The 16,066-nt window shown below is 39.7% G+C and overlaps 1 protein-coding gene across 1 annotated transcript in view; it reads right to left on the reverse strand.

Annotated features, from left to right (window-relative positions):
- The window catches only part of rhobtb3 (Rho related BTB domain containing 3), a 31,818-nt gene that overhangs the window by 13,487 nt on the left and 2,265 nt on the right, over positions 1-16,066 (reverse strand). Inside the window, exons 2-7 of the mRNA XM_077529855.1 lie at positions 15,387-15,618; positions 13,443-13,635; positions 9,190-9,347; positions 8,900-9,008; positions 7,075-7,270; positions 6,780-6,976 (exon numbers count right to left, since the gene is read on the reverse strand). Coding sequence (XP_077385981.1) covers positions 6,780-6,976; positions 7,075-7,270; positions 8,900-9,008; positions 9,190-9,347; positions 13,443-13,635; positions 15,387-15,618 — 1,085 coding nt within the window. The remainder of the gene's footprint in view (positions 1-6,779; positions 6,977-7,074; positions 7,271-8,899; positions 9,009-9,189; positions 9,348-13,442; positions 13,636-15,386; positions 15,619-16,066) is intronic.

The raw sequence follows: 16,066 nt of genomic DNA on the forward strand, positions 1-16,066 counted from the left end.
CATTCTTTTTGGCATATTGATTAGCGGCATATTGATCACACCGGCCTCGTTGTCAAAAGATGCACGTTCGAACCTCAGCCTCTGCTTGCGTGGGTTTTAGGGTTAGGGTTCTACTCTGGCTACCACATTCTAAAGAATAATTGGGGAACTGACTTAGCATGTTTGAAGACAAAGACACAGAAGAAGACTAAACTGGCCACAATTTAAGAAAAAAGAGAGAAAGCGAGAGATAGAGCGATAGAGAGAACGAGAGCGAGAGAGCGCAATGATGATGACATATGTTGAATCGGTAAGACTACCGAATGAACACAAGCAATGTACGCATTAAGTTTGTGCATGCGTGGGGGAAAAAAACAAGGCCACCAACTACCATATCAATTTGAATGGTGGAGATTAGAGTGGTGACAATCTTTGTGTAACTGTGCACTTTAAAGCTTGAAAGTCAACTTCCCAGATGTCAGTAAACCACATGCTATGGATGTTAATAAAAAACAGCAACTTTCCAGCGGTTGAAACGTTACTATCAGAGCTGATTCCATTGGATCCAATTCATTTCCAATGACCATTTGGTAGTTTAGCCTACCCACAATGCACCACGCCGCTACCCATAATGCACTTTAATTTCGAGATGCACACATCGCTTATACTGAGCTTAAAAACAAAACAAAACAAACAAACATTTACCCTACGGTGTTACAAACATGCTGCTAGCTTTTTAAGGTATGTTTATTTTTATTTTTATATAGGCTAAAATTAGATACTAGCGCTATTACACTGGCTAACAATAGCTCATAGCACTTTGGCGCTAGAAGCTAATGTGCCAACGTTAGCCGCTAACATTAGCTAATGGCGCTTTAGCTCTAAAACTAACGTGCTAACATTAGCCGAGCTGTTTTCTATGATTAGAAAAAGAAAAGAAAAAAATGACACAATAGACGTCAAAGGGTAAAAAAAAGAAAAAAAAAGTAATTTAATTCATCATCTGACAGATCAATAACATACAATAAGTGATTATTGTGTGCAATATGTGATACATTTGCTGATATATATATAGGCCGAGCATAGTGAGCCATTGACAAATCAAATAACTCAGCAGCACGCTTCAAAAGGAGGCACAGTCTTACAGAGTTAGCATCAACCTAGTAAAATCATGGCCTCTGTGACACGCACGCACACACACACTGACAAACCAGAGCGTGAAATTATTTTGGGGGGGGTATTTTTCACTGACAGAATCCTCATACTATTCTGGGGGGAAAGAATCTTCTAAAAATACTTGCCAAAAAGTAAAAACCTTGTGTGTAGTCTTCAAACAAATCAACATCTAACAATACTGCAGCTCCTGAGGGGTTTCTTAAAAGTTTCCTTGGGCAATGCAGAATGCACAAATACACAAAAATGAAACAACTTACTGTTTGTGTTGCATGTGAGGTTGGACACCGAATTAGAATCACCATGTTGAAGGTTAACGGTCATTTTTTACGCAACACATAACACTGTCTCCTTGCAGTGTTTTGAGAAAATGTGACATTCATATTCTGCTCTTGGTTCCCCAGCCCACAAGCTCAAAGGCAAAAGACACTCATATTATCCTCTATGCTACACCTTCCTTCCTTCCTCATCCTCACTTTCCTTTTTTTTTTTTATCTTCTTCACAACTTCCCCCCATTCCTCTGCCACCCTCGTCTTCTCCCACATGCGAAAAATCCACAATGCACACTGCAGCACCCGTCTTCAAGAAGTGAGCACTTCTTCTTTATGCGGTCGTCCCTCAAACACACTCAGTCGATAATCTGCTCAGCTCTCACACAGATTATATGTTTGTGTTTTTCCCGCAAGCGTGATGGCAAACGTGAGCATGTGTGCGTTCATCAACGTTCTGCTCAGAAACACACGAAAGGCTGCAGATCAGATGTTTGATTCTTGCACGACACACAGTCTTTTGATCCACAATCCGACATACAGCCAGCACAGCACTGCAGCCTTAAAGCCGCACTCTGAGAAGATTTTCACGAGGCGCTGAGTACATCACACGCTTGTTAAACTCGGCGCCATGTGCTGGAAGAAACACAAAAGTGGAGAATTCTGCGGTTGCATGTTGCTCAAAATACATCTAAATGTGATGGTGGTACATGTTTTAAATGGAAGTCATTACTACATACCTGCAACATTCAAGCATCTGCTCGAAAAGGAAACAAAATGTTCGGAAAAGCCTACTGGTACTGAAATTTATTTATTTGAAATTAGGCACTTTAAAAGGTGGCAAGTGTGTGCTGACTCCCATTTAACATGAATTTGAATGTTAAGTCATTCTGAGTGCAGCCACATCCCAGTTTATAAGACACACTTAAGCAATCACATTATTATAGTTTATTTTATTTCCTCTCTTGCCATTTATAAAATAGATGGTAATTGATATAACATTATGTCTCCATATAATGTGAATCGTTTTGTACTCTTTTTATGATGCATACAAAAGGTAATATACAGCAGGGGTCAGCAACCTTTCCTGCTAAATAAATAACATATAATCTGTCTGGAGCCGCAAAACATTTGAACATTGTGATGAAGGAAACAAGTGTGTTTGTGTTAGTCGAATGTACTGAGGGCCCAAAAGATAATTAGAGCTGCGCCATCTTTTGATTTTTTTTTTTGTTTGTTTGTCATTTTTCATACTTCGTTTTTCATGCATTTTCAGACTTTTCTGATTTCTGTCAGATTTCTGATATTTTTTGACTGTTTAATGAACATATTACATCATAATATATGTCCAAAAATTTTGGTAATTTTCTGCCTCTCTTCTTCCTTTTTTGGACATTTTATAGCTATTTTTTGACATCTTTTTCCTGCCTTTTTTGCAGTCTATTTTCTGACATTTTTGCCTATTTTGTGGATATTTTATGGTCATTTTTTAGATTTCTTCTTTTGTCTTGAGACATTTTATGGTTACTATTTGAACATATTCTTTATAACCGTTTTTAAAATAAAGATTCTGACCTTCTTTTTTTTTCAAGTTTATGGACATTTTGTGGTAATTATCGGGATTTCTTCTTTTTTTGTGTGTGATATTTTATAGATGTTTTTTTTTTTATGTTTTCTTGTCTAACTTTTTTTTCAATTCTCTGACATGTTTGGCAATTTCATTGACATTATGTGGTAATTCTCTGCTTTTCGTCTCCTTTTTTGGACATTTTGTGGCTATTTTTTTTATTTTTTCCCTGCCTTTTTTGTAATATATTTTCTGACATTTTTGCCTATTTTGTGGACATTTTATGGCAACTTTTGAGATTTCTTCTTTTGTTTTTTGTTTTTGTCTTTTTTTTGTCTTGCCTTTTTTTTCCAATTCTCTGACAGTTTGCAATTTCATGGACATTATGTGGTAATTTCCTGCTTTTCGTCTTCCTTTTTGGACATTTTATGGTCACTTTTGGACATTTTTAGGTAATTTTTAAAACTTTTTCAGCTACCTTTTATCTTTCCTTTTCTGACCACTTAAAAATCTGTACACTGACATTTTTTTGAATATTTTTTTTTTATCTAAATAATTCCTCGAAAGAATATTTGATATGAAAAATAAAAATAAATACTTAAAAAAAAAAAAAGATTTCTACAATTTTTTTGGGGGAGATTCACAAGGAGCCACACGCGAGATGGACTTAAGAGCGACATGTGGCTCCAGAGCTGCAGGTTGCAGACCCCTGATATTGAGCAAATTGTATTATAAATCACACAGACTTTTATTTGGAAACAAATTCTATGCATGCTCTGTTTATGGGTTGTTTCCTGCTGCAAACAATGATTTATCTTCTAACTGAACAGCGTGGTTAGAAAATTATGTATGATAAATGTTTAAGTCTCTGAGTAAAGACTAAACAGACTATTAAATTAAACACCTCTAATTCGACAAATTCCACCTCAAAGTTCCCCTGGTATAACATTAAACATTGGACCACACCCAATAACAGAAAAACTACCGTCTGCTGCCAAAGTACACCCAATATTTATTCATCAAACTGGAACATAGCTGTTATTTTTAATGTCAGTCTGATTGGTTTCCTCAACGTTTAGAGCGGAAGCAGACAAAACATAACAGGTTCTTTTTTTTTTTTAGCAGTTGGAAGCAAACAAGAATCAAGGGAAAGCATAATTGACGTCCTCGGGAAATTCTCAGCAAATGGGAGAGCTTTGCAGTGCATCAAAGTCTAACTATAAACAAGAAAAGATGAAAATGTGTAGGCATTTTAGTGATGTGTGATTATAAATCAGTCATGAAAGGAAATGCACAAGCTTTCCAAACATCATGTCTGCCATTAGCCATGCTGATTAAAACAACAGCAAAAAAGAAGCAAAACTTCCTCTCATGTTAAGGCAAAAGATTTGTGGTTTCAGTTCTGAAGAAAAAACAACTAAAAGAAAATAATATATAATTAGGACTTCATTTTCACTCTCAGCTTCATCTTTGTGTTTAGTCCTTTCAAGACATCCCCTCATATCGTCTATGTGAGTGTGCTAAAAGAATAAGAAAAGCAAAACCTGTGAAATTGGCTATTTTGTGGTTTATGTTCTATTCTGTTTATAGTGTTTTGATTTACTCCGCCTCCCCATCAACATCAAATATTTCATATTCAGCTTCTCTACGACTGTTTAGAGCTCGGACTAGCACCCAAAATCACCCTCAGCTGTGCGTTTACCATTTGATTAGTAAGTCCTGAATAACTCATCTTACCCATCTGCTTGTGTCATACCAGCTGCTAGCTAGCGCTAAGCTAACCTGGGTATTTTTGTATTTATATTTTGATAACGTGAAAGCCTAACAGTTAAGTTGACAAAGGCGTTGATATGCTGCCTATCTGGGCTGAATTGACTGACTGATTTAAAGGGATTACACCACGGTATTTTAAGCCCTTTCAACAGTTAACGATAGGCATATAATGATTACATTTTACCCTTAACACCATGGTGATTTTTTTTTATAAAATATTAGGCATTTTGTCGGTTAGTTTTCTAACGTGGAAGTAAAACGCCCGGTTCAGTAAAACCCGCCTCTCCTCGTGTGATTGCCACGCCCCCGGCGAGCTGACTGCAGTCTGCTGTTGGAACTCTGCGTTTGAGCACTCCTTTGAATGCAAGCAATCAATTCTTCAATACACATTTAAAACAAAACGGCTTCTTGCCGCAGGAAATCGTAGAGGAGGAGGGGGAAGAAGGGAGAGGGAAAAAACTGAGCTGGTCTTGAACCAGGGAATTGCTGCTTACAGAGCACGCAAGCATGCTAACCTTTATACTATTCGTTCAGCTATATACAATAGTGCAAAAGTTTTACTTGTAGTTTACACGTGTCAGCCAGTGGTCTTTAAGACAGCAAATTGTCAAAGCACTTTGGCATTGCAAATATGAAGGATAATGGGGTATATGCCACGGAAGAGGCGAGACTTCCGACTTCCGTGATTTTGCACATGAGCTTTGATTCCGGTCCGGGTTGTGAATGCGCAACCGAGGGGCACAAACTCGGAAGCACAAGTATTGTGACGCAGCCCACACGTCGCAAACCAAACCGGAACCAAAGCTGATGTGCAAAAACAGTCCCACCTCTTCTGTGGCACATACCCCATTGATTGCTTTGAATTCATTTAGTCAGAATGTTTACAGATAAAGGCTACTTTTGTCACTATCCCATGGAGGTCTCAGAGAAACTGGGCGTGTTCGCAGAGGCGGTGCGGGGGTGGGTCAGCACCTTATGATGTCATAAAGTGAGCACGCTCGTTTTCTCAGGTTGGGTGGGGCTGGTGCTTGGAGAGCAGAATGACCTTGAATTTCTCATAGAGAGGCGAATGGAGGAAAACACCACTTCCGTCATATTTGGTGCAGAATGAGCATTTTAACACGGCTAAAAGCTCCAAAAGGTTGGTGATTTTTCATGTTGCTGTCCCTTTATACACAGCACACTTTCACACACGACCTGTACCGCCCCCGATACACCTCTAGTTTAAACAGATCTCTCACAATCAAGTGTTTTGTTCACATAGTGGATCTTAAAGGGTTAGTTCGGATTTTTTTACATGAATCTCTGTTTCATCCTCACCTCCAGTGTGTGCGATCAGCACTGACTTACCCCTGACAGCGTTCTGTGACACGAGTTCTGGTCCGGTGTTGGACGAGAGGAAAATAGTCCAGCAAGCTGGCTGGGGTCACGGAAATAAAGCGTTTTTCTTCTAAAAACAATTTGTGTTCAAAAGAGTGATACATTTGCATCACAATACTCTTTTCTGAAAAAAGTCAGACGCCATTACCGCCAGCCACTACTTTTCTGTTCGTTCGTATCACTGCGCGTCGCCCTGTAGACAGCTAATCGACGCGCTGCAGGCAGCTGATAGTCGCGCCTTCCGCCTTCGAAAAGACAAACTTGTATATTAGTGTGCGTCTATCAGCTGCATGCGGGGCGCCGCACAGTGATATGAACGAACAGAAAAGTAGTGCCGGCGGTAATGGCGTCTGACATTTTTCAGAAGAGTATTGTGATGCAAATGTATCACTCTTTTGAACACAAATTGTTTTTAGAAGAAAAACGCTTTATTTCCGTGTCCCCAGCCACCTTGCAGGACTATTTTCCTCTCGTCCAACACCGGACCAGAACTCATGTCACAGAACGCTGTCAGGGGTAAGTCAGTGATGATCGCACACACTGGAGGTGAGGATGAAATAGAGATTCATGTTAAAAAATCCGAACTATCCCTTTAAGAAGATTTTTAGCAATATATCACTGTGATGTGGTGATTTACCTCTGTAAATGAACATGAGCGTCTCCCATAAGCACATACACAAGAGAGGATCCTTCACCACCAGACGGGAGAGGCGGCCAGCCAGGTGTCCCTCAGATCGAGGCATGTCATCAATTATTCCACCATCCCAGGTGGAGAGCAACGAGTGAGGGGCTCCATCCCTCTCCCTGCAGACACATCGTGACTGCGGCCGTTCCCTGTCAAACAAGACAACATTCAGCACAGAGGAGGAGGTAAGCACCTGCCGGCTACAGATGGCGAAATCGCTTGATAGCAGAACACGTATATCTCCTACCTGGTCTTGGGCCCCAGGAGCAGCTGTCGGAAATACGGGCTGACGGCGCAGAGCACGGACGCATGAGCCCATCCCAGTTCTTTCCCGGAGTCGCCAGCATAGAAGGCCACGTCGGCAAACTGCACGCCACGTTCCAACAGCCACTGCATGTCTTGGGAGAAGCTTGACTCCTCCACTCGGATTGGAGGGAGACGAGCTGAGCAAAAGGGTGCAAGTGGAAGCATGCCAGGTAAGAGTGGTGCAAAGGAGGAGAGAAAGATGAGTTGTAAACTCCACAAATAGGCATGGCACCTTTTTCTTCATCTGATCAATTATTTAACGGATTACAATTTTGGGCCATGAATCTAGGATGAAGAAAATATTCATATTTTTACATAATCAAGCAACGTAATGTACTCAAAATGTCTCCATTCATGTGCTGTAAACTCGTTCTTCTTAGTTATGTTTTCTTGGCTTTAGTTGAGCAGTCCATCGAATCAGTGCGAGTGACGCCATAAAATATGGATTTAAGTGACAGGCAGCAATAAATCCTGCAACCCAGAAGGACCTCAAACTGTCAGTCTTTATGTCAGATTACAAACATGGAAGCAAAGTGGACAGATGAATATATATAGCAGAAAGAGAAGTTAAAATGATTATTATTTCAATGCAGCAAGCTGATCAAAATGTCAACAAAATGAATAATGTTTCAATACTAGAAAATACAATAAAATATTTGCTCTCTGAAACATAAAATGTAAGAATGTCAAATTCAGTGTTTTATCTTTGGAGATGCTTTTTTCCCCTCACTCCTCTGCCTTCAGTCTTTCCTTCAGTAAGTTAAAAGCATAATCTATTGATCTGATATTAGCTAACTATGCACTGTTTTAAGGTACGTGGCTGAAAATGGGCAGAGTATTGCAGTATACACCTCACAATTCATCTTGTGACTTGACATCGATACTCCAGTCTTCTTCAGGGTATTCTTATGTTACTGTTTCTAAAACCTCCAAAATTGAAGCTGAACGTCTTCATATCAATCACATCTTGATTTTATTTTGAAATCCATGGCGGTGATATGAAGGCAAAGTTATATCTCTCAAATGTCCAAATTCGGATGGACCTACTGCAACCAGAGATGGGCACTTCCGTTAATCGCCACTTTCGCCGACCTATTTTTTCAAAGCCTTGAAAAAATACACAGATGAGAAGCATGTTTACATCTGTCGATTGGGGTGAGCACAGACAGTCACTCATTCTGTGTATTTTTGCGATTCTTGACGTCATAACGCACGCCCAATATGCGGAAGCACTCGGCGAAAGGTGGGCATCATCATCGACGGGAATTGATGATTAATGGAAGTGCCCAGCTTTTACTGTTACTGTATATTACTTTCTTTTTCTTAAGTGTAGAAACGACATGTGTGAAAAGGATGATAGACACACGCCCATATTAGTGTATTAGGTGAGGGCAAATTCCAACACTCATTAAATTAATTTGGTCAAAGATAAGATTGATTATGAAACGTGTCTAATCCAGCTGCATCAAAATAAAACACTGGTGTTGAAAACAATCCAGACTAAAATTGATTTCAACGTCAGGCAGTCTACCTCTGACTTCATCTCTCATCTAATTTCCAATTCTGAAAAAGACATATCGATCCAAACTGAATGAACCTTAGCACAGCTTCTTTTTTATTCTTGGCTCTGTAAGTTTGAGAGACGACTCATTCTACTGGATAGAAATGGAAAAACAGAACAGGAAAAAAAAAACACATTAAGGTTGACTGACTGACTGCCACTAAAATACAGTAATCAGTTTTAAATAGCACATTATTGTTCTGACCTGGTTGTTCCAAGTGAGGCGGGCGAAGATCGTTGACTTTATTTCCTCGCCTCTTTTCTGGCTTCTCTTTAGCTTTGTGTTTTAGACACTGAATCATGAAGTACTCCAGCTGAATAATACAAGAAAAAATACACTTATTCAAAAACAAGGTACAAAAATAAGTTGTTACATCATCTGTTCTTCGCTTAGGGAACAAATTGCCCCCATCATAAGATGTACTATCTTAAAAATGAAAAAGCCTGAGGTGAGATGCAATGCGTCTGAGTGTGCGTGCGTGTGTGTGTGTGTACCACGCTGCCAAAGTAGCGACCCACGAACACATGGTTAAGCGAGGGTAACTCCAGGTAGGTGGCCCCAAGGTCCCGGGACAGCTGTAGACCTTCACTGTGAGGCACACAGCTGCTCCAGTCAGACGCACACAGCGGGCATGTACAAGGGGGTCCCTCGTCTGTGTGCAGGGAGGACAGTTCAGTTATTGGCCCAACGGTGACTGCATTCATATTTGATTGAATATGCAATTCAACAGAAAAAGATTGAAATCGAAATTTAAAGGGAACCAAAGTACACAATTGAATTACTTCAGGGCAGCTATTATACTGTATATGTATATGGGCATCATAGAATCGTCAAATTAGAGCTATCAAAATTAATTGATGATCGACAAGTAATCAACAACTATTTTATTAATTGAGTGATTGTTTGGAGCCATTTTGTAATTTAAAATTGTCCAAATCCTATGACTTCACCATATCAACAGTAATTGTTCACTTTAGACACGCAAATATTTCATGTCCACTGTAACCACTTTTGGGTCTGAAGAGGATTTATTGTGGTTGATCAGGGCGCATGTGACAAAATATTAATACGTCATTTTCATTCAAAACGCAAAGAAAATCAAGAACAAAAAGGAAATGTCATTACCATATTTGGCATGCCCAACAACTCATCATAATACCTCACAAACGCCATCAAATTAGCATTATCAGTGGTGTCAATGCACTCATCAACTACAAGGAAATTCACTGCATTTTGTATTCCAACACAGAACTCCTTTATTACATCAGCAGCCAGTACTTCAAGTGTGTCTGGTTGCTGAGGAATCTGACAGGGGGATTTGCTGAATTTTAGCTGTCATTTCCTCTTTTTTGGTTGCCTTCAAACATTGTGTCCATCACTTCAGTTAAACATTCTTTTATTATTTCTGCATCCAAGAATGTAAGCACTCTGTTGCTTTTTGTTGCCGTCTCATAGATGTGACAAGAATCCTGCTTTCAGTTTGTTATGATTTTATTTTCTCGTTCTTCTTTGTGAATTTTGAATATACATCTTTTCAAAATTGCTATGCTTTGTTTCATAATTCCATTTCAAAGTGGAAACTTTCATCGCAGTCATAGCAGCAGCCTGCCAAATTGCAAGCAAATTGGTCTTGTGCTATTTGGAGTGAGAACAGATGCAAATATTTCAGTCCATTCTTTGAATTGTCAATATTCAATTCACTGTCTGCTGTTCTTTTAGCAGCAAACTTTGAGCACCATTTTTGTATAATACTTGCCGCAGCGCACTCAATGACCCTGTAACGGGCTCTCTGTACATTGTAGGCATGGAGACAGGTCCTGGTACACAGTGTATACCGGGAGCCTCCAAATCTGGTCCTCGAGAACTACCTATACAAGCCTGGTATCCGCGGCTCCCTCCTCCAACACACCTGAATCAAATAATCAGGCTCGTTCATAATCATTTTTTAATCCATCTCAAGGGCATGCCATTTTGCCACTTGCTGTCAACTAGAAATGACATCACAGTTGGTCAGTGCTCAAGTAACGTCCTATCGTAGCTCAGCTTGTGAATGTCACGTGACCAAACTCAGAAAACAGGTGAGCCATGATTGACTGTTACCTGACCAACTGTGATGTCATTTTTAGAAATTGTTGCTATCAACAAGTTGTGTTGTTACTTGCAAGTGACAAAATGGTCGACAGCAAGTGACCAAATGGCCGCACCCTGAGATGGATCAAATCAGGTGGATTTTGCTGCTTAATTCAAATTTCACAAATGCAATATTAATCAGAATGCTGCAGACTACTGGGACTGCATAGAGGAAATGATTGTAAATAAAATCTTTGTGTTGACTTCCTCTTTAAAAAAAAAAAAAAAATGCAATCATGTCATGCCTCTTTATTCCATACAGACATCGATGGTGGGGCAAAAGAGAAAAATCGAATAGGGTGCTCCATTTATTGAATGAAGACACTGGCACCCTGCTGGGTTCTGCAATTTTCAATCATGTAATATCTGCAGTGGTTATGCTGGCAAAAAACAGCCATGCTGAGCTATGTGCGCATGGGGGAAAAAAAAAAAGAGAATCTGATAGAAAATTAGTGGGATTATCTTGCAGGAAGAAAAAGGACCACAGGGAGACAGAACAAAGAACGAAGCCAGAGAGAATGAGTGGGACACAGCTAAGTGCTGAGGCATTTGATAAATCATAATGCTAATAACCTACAGGCGCTCGGCCAAGAGTGTGTGCGTGCGTGAGTGAGACAGAGTGAAAATGGGAGTGTGAGCGTCTGTCAGGCGGTGACTTGGCACATCAGTGTTGCGTTTATGTGCGACTGTGCGTGAGGGCGCGCGCGTGCCCTTGGCGGAATGGCCCCTACGCTTAATGCGCGTACTGCAAAGGTGGTTGAAGTTGAGCAGTGAAAAGAAATCTGAGCTCAGCCGTCACTCTCTGCAGTCATGCGGGGATAGCGTGAACCGACTGGGTAGCAGCAGCAAAACAAAAAGGCAAACCCCGACTTTGCCGTCATGCAACACTGCAAACACACGTACTACAGAAGCGTATTGCTGCCACACCAGGAAAAAACAAAACAAAACAAGAGCGATGTTACGTTTTAACAAGATAATTTTCATGTTTTTACATAAGATTCATGTTTTAACATAATCATTTCACGTTATAACATGATATTATGCTAAAACATGAAACTTGTGTAAAAAACGTGAAATTATCATTTTTACATGATAATTTTCACATTTTTCCATGATAATTGTCACATTTTTAAATTCTAAATTTCATGTTTTTATATGATAATGTTCACGTTTTTACATAAGTTTCAATGTTTTAGTATTACGGAAGCGTATTGCTGCCCCATGAGGAAAAAAAAAACAAGAGCCACGTCACGTTTTAACATGATAATTTTCACGTTTTTACTTAAGTTTCATATTTTAACATAATCAGAATCAGCAGAATCACAAAATGACTGATGTAGTGTTGCATGTGTGCATTTAAGGGGCATGGCCTAGTCAATGACATCAGGGCATCACGAACAACAGCCGGTTGGTCTTAGTGGGCGGATGTGAGTGCTCTCATTTTGTATTTGTGTGTTTGACTGGTTGCACCGTTCAATAAACAGCTGAAAGTGCATAAGCCACTGTGATATGCTTTTTTATTTTATTTTATTTTAGTTTTTTAAAATTTTATTATTATTATTTTTTATTTTATTTTTTTTTAATGTGTGGCACTCAACCCATGGACCACATAAGAAGCCCACACACCTGTTGTATAAGTTCCTAACGAGACTTTACAAGGAGCTATGTTTTTATTACTATCCTTTTATGTCATACTCGCATTGTTGTAAATATGGAAATGACAAAAAATGTATTTATTTTTTAACTAGTACAGTTCAACGGTCAGTATTGTAGTGCATAGCCAAGCCACAGAATTTGTGGCGACAAGCTAGCAGGCACAGAAACAATGAGGATATGACTTAACCTCAATTTGAACAAATTAAACTCAAGCTAATAAAATAAACAACAAACAAATTAATACAACTTAAACTAGAAAACTGAAAAACCCACAGCACAGCATTAATCAGTTGCCAAGAAGTAGCTTTCAGGGTCAAAAATGTTGGTGACTCCTGCGTTAACTTGTGCCTCATGTTGTGAAACCCTTGCATCAGTGCTTTCCAATTATTTTTTTTACGCCAGAATATTTCACGCCTCCCCAACTTACTATCAAAGTATTTGTCTGTGAAATTGTTGTAAGTACACCTCTGCAGATGAGCTCATACTCCTTCCACACTCTATGACGATGAGAGCACCACTGCCACCTACTGTATTGGATGTGCAATTACACTTAATTCTAGTACAGCAAAAAATAACTAACTAAATAAATAAATAAATAAATAAATAGATAAATAAATAAATACATTTTGCCTGAGGTCACACGCGCCACCCTGGGCAATGCACCGACCCCCCCCCCCCCCCATGGTGGACTGCCCCCCGATTTAAAAAGCACTTCCATACATACAAGTCACCCATTAAAAAATACACATGTACTTAATGGTTTGCACAATGGTAGAGTTGTTCTTTTCAAGTCCAAATTTCCCTAAAATATGAATATTCTAATTTATTTGAGAATGTGCTGGAGGCTACTAGAAGAATATAATGAGGAGCCTCTTAATGTCTATTTTTGTTAAACAACAAACGGGTAAAAGACTAATCAGTTGTACAAAATAATTATAATTAAAATCGTATATGACCTCACCGTTCAGCCGAGCTCCAACTGCAACCAAGATGACAGGAACGCCCCAGTGCCTAAGAAGTGGGCGGAGTCTTGGTGCATATCCATTCCTGACCTGCTGGAAGGCCAGCTTGTCGGTCACTGAATACTTGATAACCAGAATGTCCGCCTGCTCAAGAACTTTACGCACGCTGGCCCAGTCACTGTCCAACAAGTCCTGGAGAGGAAGAAGGAGACAACAAGGTTGAGAAACACCGGTCTACACAATGCGACGCTAGCAGTGAGAAATCCTGATTGAAATCAAAAAGCTTACCAGCTTTTTCACTGCAGAGTGCTTTGAGTTATTTGAATAAAAACAAAGAAGCCGAAAGATGAGTGACAGACGACTGCCAGGCTAAGACAGCTCTACAATAGAGCACTTACTGTACTGTTACGAAATCAAAACAATTCTACAATTTATGTGCTTTAAAAAGTAATTTCATTCTTTTGGGGGAACTTTGAGGACAGCAAACCTCGCTCAAACCTGCAATCAGTGCATGGAAAGAAAGTGGCCTTGAAAATAGAAAATGATTGAACGTCTTACAGGCAGCGTACAAAGTAACCCTATCAGTTTGGTGGTGTTTTATTACTGGCATTACTTCCGCACTGTGTTTATTAAACAAGTTTATTTCCATGAACACCTTTTGAGTTAGTCGTGCTGAATTCCCCACTGTCATGATCGATTCAGAACGGTTGGTTTAAGTTTCTTGTGTAACACTAAATACTAAATACTAACTGCTTGCTATACTACTGTATGTACATGACTTCTGTTGGCTTTCTTAACATCATCACTGTGTCAGATTTTTTATTTTTTTTTAACCATTTGTGTTAAATGGAGATGCGGATTGGTGCCCCCTTCGCTCCAGGCTGTTTTACTGGATTTTGACTGATTTTACAAGGCCCAGAGAATATTGTGTTCTATTGCTATAAAAAGGTGGAATCTACCAAAGGAAAGATTAAAGTCTCTTCATTCATCAGTTAAAAAAAAAGTACATTTCTATCTGTTTCCGTTTTGCACCAATTAGAATTAGAACTTTCTAAGTTTAATCATTTTTCAATTAATTAACAAATTAACACTGGGGAAAAGACCTTTTTGCAACATGGCACTGGTTGATCTCTTTATACTCTGCTGCCACCTGTTGGCCGTTTTTAATCATAGATACCATTGCTTTAAACGTTCTCTTCAGTTCAGAGGCTGCATCAAAGCCTTCTGTATGCTCTAGCATTATAAAAACAAACAAACATAAAAACCGTAAAAAACGTATAAATACGTTTTTTTTGGGACCAAGGCAATATATAAAATAGAACATTTTTATACGTTTTGTGGGAGCAAATTAGTTAATTGCTAAAATTTCATGATGGGCTTTATACATTATTTTAAGGCGGTTAAACTCCGTCAATGTATTAAATGCTAGTTTTTAGTTGTATGAACAGTGGACTAGTGTGTTCTCTGTATCCACAACCGAAAACGACACGAATAGGACGTTTCTGTAAAAGAAAGATGAGTTCAGTGTAGGTTTTGGCTGCACACCCCCACACGTCAATGCAATAGGTCAGGTATGGAACAATCAATGAATATGGCTACGGTTTTAGATACCTTAGATTTTACATGTTCTATATGCGCTTTATATGTTAAATGTTCATCAATAATAATACCCAAAAAACTTCATTTCCTTTCTATTTCTATACCTTGCACAGTCAGTGATGCATTCACACATGACATACGGTTGAAAAGAGTTACCCCTAAACGTCCATCCATCCATTTTCTGAACCACTTACTCCTCACAAGGGTTGCGGGGGGTGCTGGAGCCTATCTCATCTGGCTATGGGCAGTAGGCGGGGTACACCCTGAACTGGTTGCCAGCCAATCGCAGGTTACCCCTCAACGTAAAATGCTCATGTCAAAGTCCAAAAACAGACATGTCTTACCCAGCTGGGACAATCCTGGACCACAATAGTGACATCTCCAAAGACACGTGAGGTGTATTCCATGAAGGCTGGGTTATGCAGGCTGCTCTCCAGGTCGCTAGGGCCCACCAGAGCCCCATGGCCCAAGTAGCTCCACAGCAGGCCTCCCTGCAGTTGGCCCTGGCCCATAATCTCCTCCCCTGGCCCAACTCCACCGGGGCACTCGCTCCCCAGAGCCACAATGTGAATGGACCTGTGAGAAGACAAATGAGCCATGAGGAAGTACTTCAGAAAGAAGAGGCGCTTATTCATTGTCCTGGTGCTCATCTTTCATGCCGGTGGAACTGACACTGACAAGCTTGGCAGGGACCCTCAGGGCTCACGGGAGTGCAAACAGTTGAAAGAGTTTTAGACTTCTTCATCATTTACTTTCTTTAATAATTTATTTGCCCATCACATTTGCCCATCTAAGGATTTCCTCTTTTGGTTTGTTGTCAAAGATTGATTGAAGAAAACCACACACTGTTGCTGACATGGAAATTCATGAGAAGCATGCCAAGAAAATAAAGAGGTGTGCTTTAGCGTATTAATTAGACGACATTTGTAAATGTGAAGGGCCAGCAATTTGAGCAGAGGTGTCAAACCCAAGGCCTGTGGGCCATATCCAGCCCTGTCTGTGTCATTTTATGTCGCCTACAATG

Source organism: Festucalex cinctus, chromosome 8 (assembly GCF_051991245.1).
Source record: "Festucalex cinctus isolate MCC-2025b chromosome 8, RoL_Fcin_1.0, whole genome shotgun sequence".
NCBI classification, from domain to species: Eukaryota; Metazoa; Chordata; class Actinopteri; order Syngnathiformes; family Syngnathidae; genus Festucalex; species Festucalex cinctus.